We start from the raw sequence: 12,051 nt of genomic DNA on the forward strand, positions 1-12,051 counted from the left end.
TGTCAGGGAAGCTCTTGCCCTTACCAGATCTGTACCAGATCATGGCTACACCTTTACCATTCTTGGACCATATGGCTGACAGGGCAGCATGCAGAGGAAGGATGGAGAAGTACTGCAGGCTGCCCAGCTGTTCCCAGACCAAAGTTTCGGAGACGCTTTTTGACATACATGCATGTTTCTGTGCTGATCTCAGTGCAAACTGATCAGTCATCGTGGTCAACAGGATGACATTGCAGAAACATGAATAACCAGCATCCTAATTCTTATTCGCCCTTTCCCTTCCATGCTGTCCCTTATGCATGGGAGAAGAGGTTGCTGGAGTGTACCAAACTGGCCCTGAAAAGCAGGGGTCAGCTCCCAGCCTTCAGCACGTCTCTCTGCTTGTTGAAAATCTGGCATTCAAACTCATTAGACCCCTCACAGTCATGTGGGATTGGTAATTCCACCAGTGGACCATACTCTCTCTTGTCCAAAACTTCCTCTCCTTGGTGAAAGATTATTCTGGGTCTCAACCACAAGTCGGGTGAGAAAATGGTGAGATACTGGTCAAGCCAGAAGCAATCATGACCTCTAAGCCATGCATGTCTTGAATAATTGCTCCTAGGTGAGGCAAATTTTTATCTTCTGAAGCTCGATTGGTCCATTATCCAAGATAAAGCAAGTCCTAGAAAGACTCTCCAAAGTTGTGTTGAGAAGCAGCAGCACAAGGAAAACAGAAATTCTGTGTGGATAATTTATGTTAGTGTGATTGGGTGGGAAGCCACAGAGTGTTTCTCATGTTTCACACTGGGGGCAGCTCAGTGTTAAGCAGACACAAAAGCCCATGGGCAAGCATTGAGTCAAGGGCTACTCCAAGGGATATGTGCTGCAAATTAGGCTTGTTTACTGCCAAATAGGGCAGTCACACATCAGGTTCAGGACTCCCAAGTCTCACATGTCATTGCTGAAGTCCTATGTAATGCTCAGTTCTCACACTACAAACATGTTACTTGTCTTTTCCCTATGTCCTTACATATTGAGATTTTTTTCCAGACATCCAGCAGCATGAGCACATTTATACATTTAATAATATATACATAGTAAGTTTATAATGTTTATGCAGTAAGTTGGATCTGAAATGCATTGAACCTAGAATGCATGCACCATGTATCTACCGATGCATGCTCAGAATGACTCCAGAACAGACATTGCTTTCTACAGAGCTCAGCTGGTCTCAAACCCTGTGTGCAACATTTCCTCTTCCTCTCTCTAAGATTTCACCTAAAACGATTTCAAATCCGCTTTTCTTCTCAGGATACAGTCCCTCAGCCAGAATGGGGCCAAGGCCCATAGGGTTTTCAGAAGGTCCTACTCATTGCTGTATAAGGCTGAGGAAATACAGACCCTAAGTGCTTATACAGCCTTAAAACAAGTTAAGCAGGAGCACAAGAAATAGGCTCGTTCAGGGAAGTTTTTCCTTGTACTAAACTAGAAAGCCCGATGTTTCACCATCAGCTTTCTGACCAGCGTTACTCTAGTGACCTACAGTGTATCTTTGAAAAAAAAAAAAAAAAGATTTGGAAATTTTGGAAAAAGATTTCACGTGACAAAGCATTTCTACACTGTTAAAAAATATTACATTGGCTCAATCACTGTTAAAAAATGTTTACCATTTTTATAGGTACACACAAGATAGCTATCACATTGCTTTCTCCTAAGTAAACTCAACTACTGCAGCTGCTAAGAACAAGTGTAAGGTTGCAGAGCAGAAATAACACAGAGGATCTACCACTGCTCATGGCAAGATGGCTTTCGATAGGAAATGCTTATCCTATGGACAGTGACTGTTGAAAAAGCAAGTAGTTACATCACAGGGAGGCTCTCAGTGGATGCGGTGGATCCTTTTCATAATGCCTTCCAAAAAGGGTCACTGTTAAGAGTGGTTTGGATGAGCTGTGCTTACTTTTCAGCCGTCCATCAGGTAGCACCTGGTTGAGAAAAGAAAGAATGAAACTAATTTTCCACTAACAGTAGCAGTATCACATTGTATAGAAAGGCTTTACAGGCTGAATATTCTCATGCAGCACTCTAGTGTCAAAGACAATCATGAGAATAAAACCAAAATTCTCTCTGACTCATGCATGGAAATAAGTCATAGAAAATCAAAGTATGGTTTTCAGCTCTGCGATGACTTTTCCACACTTCCTTGGATCTGAAGCTCTTTAAAACTTCTTCCAGCTCCATCTTTGTAAGGAAGAGCATTTTCTCTGCCTTATAAGAAGGCAGGAATGATAAGAACAGATTTGTTAAATTTCCATCAGTTACTCAAGCATAGCCACACAGATGTTATATATAAATATGTCTGTCTATGTAGATTTAGATACAGAACACCAGTTTCAAATCTTCTTTGATTTGTAGATTCCTAAACATTTTCCATGTGGAAATACGGAGGATGTCAGTCTATTGGCCATATGTTGATTTTCTAAGGTACTTTTTACTGAACAATTTAAAATCACTGTTGTAGAGAGACTACACATATCTGCAACTTTTAAGAGTTTTTGTGACAATCACTGAGCGTGTATTTGGTAAGAAAGCATAAAATATTTGTAATTAAGCCATGATCACACTATAGTGTATCTGATAATCTTTTGGTGCACATGTTTTTAGAGAAGTCCCATTCGAAACAAATATATGACACGAGCAAGTGTTTTTTCATTCTCAGACTTTGAAAGCTATTATTTATGGATTTGGAATCTGAAGTGGGAATGCATATTTGCTATAGAAAACACACAAGAGATTCTCAAACTCAGCACTCTCTCCTCAGTAAGGAGAAACTCAATCCATTTGCATTTAAAAGTCCTCTTGAATTACGCTCCTTAGAATCAAAGAAAGTAGCTTTTGGATTTGTTTGACTTTCTCACTGTATCAGTTACCATTCCCTTGCCAAGATCTGGAGAATCTAATATAAAACAGCCTGATGACACTCCATTACCTCAAATTCCCCAGGGGCCAGCTGAACCCCGCTGTACAGGACCTCTGGAAAGACGTAGTTAGTGCCAAACGTGCCGCTCAGGGAGAACATGTCAAACTTGGTCCGAGCGGTCTCCACGGGCTGCCCACAGCTCTTCTGGTCTGTGCTTTTACATTTCAGCAGTGTGCATATCTGTGGGAGAGAGGACACAGTAAAGTAACTTGCCTCTCAGCTTTAAGCCATCAGGAGCTGGACTCGATAGCATAAAAAGCTCTCATGATGGAGGAATGAACAAGTGCTTTGGAATGATGCAGTTAAGCCACACATTTCTTTGCGCACTTTTGGTGCACACTGGTTTTAAAAGACTTACTTATCATTGTTTTCCTCAAAAATAAAATAAAAATTCAATGCATGTGCTAATTGAACTTTGGTGTCTTAACAGTCACCTGGAATATATATCCCATACTCACTTCCGTTTAACAATTACCTGCCAATGATATTTTATGACAGAACCATGAAGACCATCAAATGCACCGAGCACATAAACTTCATCTGTACTCTTGTCTGACATCCTATAGATCAAATGACAGCAGAGATCTTTCTGACAAACAGTATAATTTCCTTTTTTGTGCGTGAGTTCAGTGAAAGTGAATACATCACGCCGGACAGCTCCAGTAAAAGTGTTTTGTTCTTCTGGAAATTTTTTGATGCTTGTGGCATACAAGCTCCAGTTGACAGCAAGAGGGTAGGTAGGAGAAAGACGGGGCCGCGAGCTCAGCTCTGCTATCAGGAGAGAACCCTGCTCCGTTTCTGTGTCGTAATGATATGCTGCAGGGCCTTCTGCTGTGAATATCCCACTTCCTGCAAATGACACACAAATCATTATGATGCAGCTGTGTGGAAACTCTGGATACACATTCAGAGCTGTGAAAGCTTCCTAACATGTAAATTTGAAAACATTTTAAATCAACAGATAAAATGTGCCTCAAAAACTATTTTAGAAGAATCTTTAAATGGCAGAACCACTAACATCAGGTTATGCATGTCACTGGCTTTTGAAAATGAAAGCCTCAATTCTAAATCAGTGCTCCATAAGTGTCATGTTTTCCAAGGAAAGAAATCATAGAGATAGATAATTACATTTCATAGAAAGAAATCTAGAGCTTTGGCCTAAACTCAATTCAGTGTGCTTAGAATCAGACAAAAATATTCCTTTGTGGCTTTCACTGCTGTGTCAGGTAAGAATGCAGCTACAACAATGTTTCTCAGCTTCTAGAAAAAAGTACAGGTATAAATAATTATTTATATCAAATGAAAGCATGAACATCTCTAAATTTTCAACAGCAATAAACATAAAAAAAAAATCCTGAAAATATTCTGTTCAATACAACCCCTCCCTTTTGTTTTTAGGTTAGTAAATTCTGTCTGTTTCAATGTGAGGCTGAAAATTTAAGTGAAACTTTTGTTTCATGTTGAAAAAAATATATAAAATATCAGAATGTAATGTCTCAATCTCTCTAATTACCTCTCTCCTAGAACATTTAGCATTTATTGCCTGAAATTATTTACTAAATTCAATACAGTTTTAAGAATATCAAGAATATTGCAGTTTTCTTAATTTTTTCAGAGACTTTATTATTTGCAAAATATTTTTGATGACTTCTGAATCCAGGACCATTAAGGTAATTTCCATTTTGCTTAATGCAACTCACCTGTCATTGCCATGCCGATATTGTGCGTATTTGCTGAAAGTAAATTGACACCCATGCCCATAGCCCAGGCAGAGTGAAATTCAACAGCAGTCAGAAAAGGCAAGACGTTCATCCAAGCAGTTGGGAACAACACAGTGTCCACCTGTAACTCATCCACCAGAACCACTGCAGGGTCATGGAAAAGTATGTCAAAGCAAGTGAAGATGCCAAACTTCCCAAAGGGTGTCTCAAAAGTGACAGTTTCTGGCTCTTTGGGGAAATTAAACTGAGTTTCTCCTCTGAAGAGGTTATACTGTAGACCAAGAAACAGACAAATAATAATTAAAAATAATACAAGATTACAAATAGCAAATATAAATAATACAAGGTTACAAATAACTACTTTTGTGTCTAAAACTGCCTTAAAGAAGAATTCAGGGTCTGTCACTCTAATAGTCACTGAAATCTCCCTTTTCAGGCCGAGATAGAGATGCCCGGGTGGGTGGCAGGCTGGCTGTGCACGGGCATCCCGCATCGTGCGGCTGCGAGGGCCACGGCTGCGTCGCGGTGAAGGGTGGGCGCTGGCAGGGTGCCCTGGCTGCGCTCCCAACGCTCCTCAGGGCCTGGCCTCCCGCTCCCAAACGCTGCCCAGGCAGCACCATGGTGAGCACCCTGCTAACCATCTACGCGTTTAGAAAGCTGCTGCCTTTTTCAGCTAACTATCACATATGTAGACCTTGATTTTTTATATATATCACACATGATTCCTGCAGATGAGGTACTCCTGGGAATCATGACAAGTTGACCATGTTCTTGCCTGTTTTTCCTTCTGGCCACAAGATGTTTGCACTGGATCATCCTTGATTGGTTGTTACTCTACACTCACATAAAATTATTGCATGAAACTACTGAAACTGGTGCCAGAGAGATGAAAAATACGAAGATAATCAGTAAGATGCTGATACAAAAGTCCATCCTCACCTTGTGATAACGTGCTATTAATTTCCCTTCCGAGTCAAAGACAACATCTGTATTGTACTGATAGCGACCGTCGCTGGGGCAGCTGGGGTCACTGGAATTACATGACTTCTTGTCCCCTATGTTTGCAACCACATAGATAGAGTTATTCCTGGCCATGCAGCTGAGTCGTTCCTGCACTGGAGCAGGAGCAAATCTAAAGCGTTTTTGATAAAAGAGAACCAAAAAAAGAAAAAGAAATTTAATTATGGGTGTGAAAGAAAAGCATTCAAAATTATTAACACAATAACTGTCCGTCACATGTTTTAAACACATTACATGTTCTTACACATTTAAAAAATAATTATTTCAGCTAAAGTTTCCTCCTTTTTTTCCTCTCCCTCCTTTCCCAAATTTTAAAAGTGAGGCTGCCTCAATGCTTTTTACCCGGCACATGCCCACTTAATTAAGATACCATTGTTATGAGGTTCGTTTATAAAGCACTTAGGATTTTTAAAAGATAAAATAAATAGCAGTCCTTACACAGTTATTGAGAGCAGCTGACTTGGCTGTGAGACATTAGTTTGGAACCACATAAATCACCTTTTGGGATCAGTGCAGGGAATCCAGTTGACCTCCGGGTCAGGAATATCCTCCAGGTAGGGGTAGATGTTTTCTCTGGTGAAGCGCCAGCCATAAATGCCGTCTTCAGGAGTCACAATGATGTGGGCACCCTGGCAGGACAGGCTCCGTTAAGGCGTCACCAGCGCTCAGGGAACCAGGGCAATCAGCAGAAGGGGAAGCACAAACTGACAGCGCTGCTAGGACATGGAGTACCTGCCGGGCGGCTTCCTGGATGGCCCTTTCCAAGACGTCCATGTTCTTGTCCATGAGCGCCAGCGCGTCCTCGGCAGAGGGAGGCTGGATGGCGGCTGGTGGCAGGATCACCGCGTGCTCGTACACGGCCGCCGTGAAGCGCTCCGAGGCGGCGGCCTGGAGCACGAGGAGGGCAGCGACCACGGCCTGGGCCAGCGGCTGCAAAGCGAGCATGGCTGGGGCCTTGTTCTTCCTGGGAATGGGCCAGGGATATACAAAGGAAACAGAAGGAGGAGTAAAGCTTTTAACACTTTGCCTTGGACATAATCATCTAGGAAACAATCTGGGAAAGTACAGTATTGTACTGTCAACATCTAAGATCTTTCATTTATTATAAGAGGTCCAAGAATCACATCTAGGAATTGCATCTCAGTTAAAATGCTGATAATAAATAAAAGGCTAAATGGCATTCTGGAATGATACAGATCTAAAAGAGTCTTCCGGGAAAAAGTGCTTGCAAAAATTGTTTTTACATTTCTCTTCCAGCTTTCAAACCTAATCTCTGGGCTTACATGCCTACATTCACATGGTTAGAGCTGGCCATCTCACCAAACCATGCTTTGAGTATCCCCCTAACATTTAGGAATTCAGTAGGGGGTGAAGGCAGACAAGTGGCATGAAATACAGCTCTCATACTTCAGACTGTAGCTTATACATTTCCCAGATATGAGATACATGGACCCACCTTACCTCTTTCCTTTGGCCAATAAGTTATATACTGCAGCAACTTCCCTAAGAATCTCCTCCCTCACACATTCATAATCAACTACACTAAGCCTTGAACTCTGTTAATCTTTATGTCTAGCCCTTGTCACGGAGGAGTGAGGTACTTCACTCTAAAAGAGAAGCAGCAATATGTTTTATTGAGAACATAGACAGTGGTTTAATAAGATTCGATGGCAAGGCATACTTGGTTATTTACTACTTAGAGGACAGGGTCAGACAAAATCATCAAGGAGATCCTCCTGTGGAGCCATGAGGTTGAGCATGGACACCCTTCCTTTCCAAACTCCTGAGAGGAGTCTTGGGTGCAGCTGGATGCAAGCCTAAGGCTTGGTCGATTTAAAAGATTATGTGCACAATGAATCAGAGGTACAACTTAAACAAGTTTGCAAAGTTTCACCATGCTATTAATCACTTACCAAGGATGTTCTGCAGATAAGGAATCTCTCGACCTCAAGGAATAACCTTTAGAGACGTCCCTACTCCAGAGGGGATCCAGGCATGCAGCATGCTGCCATGCAAGAAGAGCTCAGCAGGCTCTGGGCTGTCCCTATTTATGGGGTAAGATGATCAACTCATATTTGCATACCAGGCATGTTTTATTTGGCACATGCTCAGTTATCCCTTGACTACTATCTGCCTCCCCAGAGTCGAATGGCCGGATGCCACCGTCACAACCGGATGCAGCCATCATGACTGTTACTGGTGGTTATTGCCCACACAGCGTTGGGGAGAGGTCAGCTGGAAGCAAGAGAGGAAGCAAATAGTCATAGAACTGAAATATTTAACTGCTTTCTGAAAAATCATTAAATCTAACTTTTTATTAATTTTTGATATGAAAATTTTGCAGTGACTGTTCTGCAAATAGCACAGTACTACTATAGTCTCTTTATTTTTGTCATAAAAGATCCTCTATTAGAACTGTATCTCTGGTCTTGCATTATCTCTGTATTGGTAAACTAGCATAACTGGGCTAATGATATTTACTGTTCGATAAGAAATCAAGGGAAATATTTATCATCTCAACAATATCTGCCTCTTTACTGTGTAATTTCACCCGGAAACATTATTTTGTTTTGAAGTCACCCTTAGGAGAAACAGGTATTTCAGTGTCCTCTGACAAGATGACATTGTGCTCATAGACAGCTGTCCAGGGCACAGGACTCCAGAACAGACAGGATAAAAAACACAGCAGAGGCATGAGCTTTAAAAAACCCCATATTTGAAGTCTGGAAGTCACTCACAAGAAGGACGGGGCAAGAAAGAAGGGGGGACTTCAATAGGGAAAGTCTTGCACAAAACTGAAAATTTCCCACAGTGCCAGAAGGCCGACAGCGAGTGATGCAATCATCATGCCTGGAAAGTCGCAGGGCATTGAGAACAGGAGTCACAAATATGGAGCAATTCTGCATTACAGCACAGGCAGGGCAGGCACCTCTGTGTGAAGCTAAAGAAACTCATCACCTGCTGGATTTAAGAAGGATGTAGGCGTGGATACAGGACCAAAGCAATACAGGAATTTCTAGAGTGAGGGGAATTGAAGGCAAGCCCAGGTCACAGCAGGAAAATGAGCCAGAGGAGTTTGAGCTATTTCACAAAGAACACTGCAGACACATACCTGGCCAAATTCCTGCAGACAGCATCAAGAGGCAGGCAGCTCACCCGAGCTCTGTGCAACTGCTGGCAGAGTCCGAGCCCCCTCAGCACAGAGCCAGCTCAGGGCCGCAGGGGCTAAGGGCCAGCTCTGCATAGCAGTCGGGATACCAGGCAGCTATTGCCCAAGCAAATCCACCAGCACATCATCCAGTGACTGAGCCCTGAAGAGATCTCCAAATATTGTTGCTGGAACAGCATGATGAATGGGAATCATCATTTCTAAATTTTGACTACTGCAACCTCCATCAGCAACAGCTGCAGATCACTGCTGCCAGAAATCTTAAAGCTAAAGCTGCATGTGCACAATGGTGACTTGTGTCAGGTTGCGCAAATCTCTTACCTTCTTTAGTTCCTCTTTGCTTCACTACTGCTGTGAGAAGTGTTCATTGTTATCACTGGTTATGTGCACTCTTGCCTTTATATACAGTGTTTTGGTATGTGGATGGTTGGGTAGATTTCTGCATGATTGCTTTCTGCATGCTTGACTCACTCCACACAATAACACATTTCACAATGATAAATGTTATGCAATCTTTCTAGTAAAAGGAATTCACTGCAATGTTGGCTTGTGCCTGTCTTCTAAAGAGAAACATTCAACATACAGATAAACCCAAAATGAGACAGCAGTGATCTTGAACCAAATCAAAAATGCTGTAACAAAACGAATTCCAAACACACACTGGATTTGGGGTGTGGGTTCACAATGCAGCTTACACACACATTCTGTTAGGCTTGTAGCTAGAGTGACCAGGCCCGAAGGAGAGGCTTCCTAGCTCCCATGCTGGCAGTGTGCTCTCGTTCCATCCCTTCTTCATGGCAAAGTGAAATCTCAGTGCCCATTTCCTCCTTGCACCATAATCTCCCTTAAATCCAGACCTTCTCCCCATAAGTGCCTTGCACTCCGACACACTAAGTTCTTGACCACAAAAACATGAGGACAAGCACAGTATTGGCAGTGAGTTTGGACTGATGGGAAGAGCATTTGAATGAACACTCCCTTGCTGGTATGAGGTTAACCTTTGGTCAAGCACTGACTAATTCCAACATTGAACAAGGTATTAAGAGATCATAAACCTAGCAACAGAGATGTTGATCTTTTGTAAGTCATGTGAGCATTGTCTGAGGTTAGGAAGATGGCTTTTCATAAACACTTATATGGCATAGAGATTTTATTTCCTGTGTGAATGTCTATTTACATTTTAAAATAGAAAGGGCTGTATGGTGCTCTGCAGTGACATTCAACACTGAAGTCTGAGCAACATTTGCATTCCCCAAATATCTCTGGGGCCTATCTGCAGTGTGTGGGGCTGAGGACCATGAGAGCAACATGCAGGGAATAGAAGTGGTGCCAACAAGGGCACAAAGAAAGTGGAAAGATGTCTGACACATGTAGAAGTCACAGCTCAGAAACAGATGCACAGATTCATACTGAGATACATTGAACATGGCTGAAGGAACCTTCCAGTCACTGCCAGCGCACAGCAAAGAACAGGTCTCTATGGCAGGAGAAGGGGAAACTAAAAAATGTACAGTTACTTTTTCCAGGGAGTAGAAGACATTAAGCAGAAATCTAAAATCCCAAAGTTAATGGGTGTGCTAAGCAAAGCACACAGTGAAGAAGCTTGTGCAACTGGAATTAAGAAAGATGATTCCTTTAAACAGTGATGTCATATCTCATTCAGACATGATGTCAGTCGTGTACAGATTCAGCTATAATAACTTCATTGGGAGGCTGGTGGTTGTGGGTCTTGTTTCACACGATCCTTTTCATACCACCGTCCAAAAAGCGTCACAGTGACAACTGGCTTTGTTGGTGCTATCCTACTTACCAAACACCCATCACTCAACACCTGGTGGAAAAAAGAGGATACAGAGGAGTACTCATAGGAACAAGATAAAAGCTTACAAAGATGTGACCAGGCGAGGAGAAGCCATCATCCTTCTATCCCACCACAGCCCCAGCCGCCAGCCCGCCCCTGCTGCAGCACACAGGGCCTTCTTGGGACTGCTTGCCCAGCGGCAGTCCCAAAGCAGACAGGGACTGGTGCCTCCGGGCTGTGGCAGTGCCGCAAAAGCAAGGCAGCAGGTGCTTTCCTGTAAACCAGAAGAGCAACTGCTGGGCAGGGGAAGGGATTTCAGCCAGTCTTCACATTTGCCTCCATGTGCCTGGAAGTCAGGCCCTGCTTTTTTCCCGTGCAGATATGGCTCCACCTTCTGGCTGAAGCCGCGGGTGCCTCTGAGAGAGCTGTGGGTTGTGTGCGGGCGGCATGAGGCTGCCTGCGGGCAGAAACAGCAGGAGCTGTTTGACATCGAGGGCAGTGATACCCTCGTGCTCGTCTGGCCCAGTAACCTGTGTGCGATCACTCTGGGTGACTCCTGGGGCCACGTTGTGGTTGGTAGATGAAGAGCACCAGGCTCTGTGGTTAAGTTCTCTGTGAGCTTGCTGGAGCCCACATCAGGCTGTGGGGGATGAAAGCTTTGGTTTCACACTAGGACCCCAGGAGTTTTTGAAGGTAGAAGTAGGACTGCTGAGGCTGCTGCTTCCCCTCCTGGGAAGACAAAGCCATGTGCCTTCCTGGGAAGGGGAGGAAGCAACCTGATTTACAGGAAGGGCAGAGCTCACACAGAGGGGCAAGCTCTTGCCGCAAGTCTGTAGTAAACGTACTGCCTCTCCCTGGGCTGCCTGGCTCCACTGGAGGAGCTGTTCATGTAATAGATGCCCTTGCAAACCCCTCACCCTGCAGCCTCCTCCACACATCCCCACAGGGGATTTGCTGCTGGCAGGTGCGCAAAGAGCCTGTTACCCCTAAAATGGTGACACTCACAGCAGCCAAAACATTAGAGCCCTTGACAGCCAGGCCTGGACAAAAGGCTCCAGAAGAAATCTTAGTGACTACATTTTGTTGGGATCTGTTACAAATGGATGTCATCTCCAGCAGAGCACAGGAGTAGGGAGGAACAGGGACAGGAGGAGGAATCAAATCACTCATTGGAGAAAGGAGCAACCTGGCACTACTTTCATCTTCCCATTAAACTCTGTTTCTAACCACATTCCTGGCTGAGGAGAGTCTCTGTTCTTTGTGCCAGTGTGTGGATGGAAGTGCACAAACCATTGATAGGAAACATAGTGATAGGAGGGCACGCAGGAGCCTTTAAGTGGCAGGTGGAACGTCTGGAACTTGTGAGGGCCTATTCCTG

General features: G+C 43.6%; 1 protein-coding gene across 1 annotated transcript; it reads right to left on the bottom strand.

Moving 5' to 3' along the window:
- Nucleotides 1-1,585: 1,585 nt before the first annotated feature.
- On the bottom strand, nucleotides 1,586-6,672 carry LOC104574506 (pantetheine hydrolase VNN2). The gene is made up of 7 exons (XM_010225385.2): nucleotides 6,436-6,672; nucleotides 6,202-6,332; nucleotides 5,623-5,815; nucleotides 4,663-4,954; nucleotides 3,438-3,811; nucleotides 2,972-3,142; nucleotides 1,586-1,967 (listed from the first exon to the last, which is right to left on the bottom strand). The coding sequence occupies exons 1-7, from the start codon at nucleotides 6,646-6,648 to the stop codon at nucleotides 1,848-1,850; spliced, it is 1,494 nt and encodes a 497-aa protein (XP_010223687.2). The 5' UTR covers nucleotides 6,649-6,672; the 3' UTR covers nucleotides 1,586-1,847.
- Between the last annotated feature and the right edge of the window lie 5,379 nt (nucleotides 6,673-12,051).

Source organism: Tinamus guttatus, unplaced genomic scaffold, assembly GCF_059628265.1.
Source record: "Tinamus guttatus ecotype Peru unplaced genomic scaffold, ASM5962826v1 Tinamus_guttatus_pri_ptg000525l, whole genome shotgun sequence".
NCBI lineage: Eukaryota > Metazoa > Chordata > Aves > Tinamiformes > Tinamidae > Tinamus > Tinamus guttatus.

Coding starts and splice junctions, on each gene's coding strand:
- LOC104574506 (XM_010225385.2), bottom strand. CDS start 6,648: ATGCTCGCTTTGCAGCCGCTGGCCCAGGCCGTGGTCGCTGCCCTCCTC. Junction 5,816..6,201: donor CCCTGCACTGATCCCAAAAG/GTGATTTATGTG, acceptor AAAACGCTTTAG/ATTTGCTCCTGCTCCAGTGC. Junction 3,143..3,437: donor TCATAAAATATCATTGGCAG/GTAATTGTTAAA, acceptor TCTCTCCCACAG/ATATGCACACTGCTGAAATG.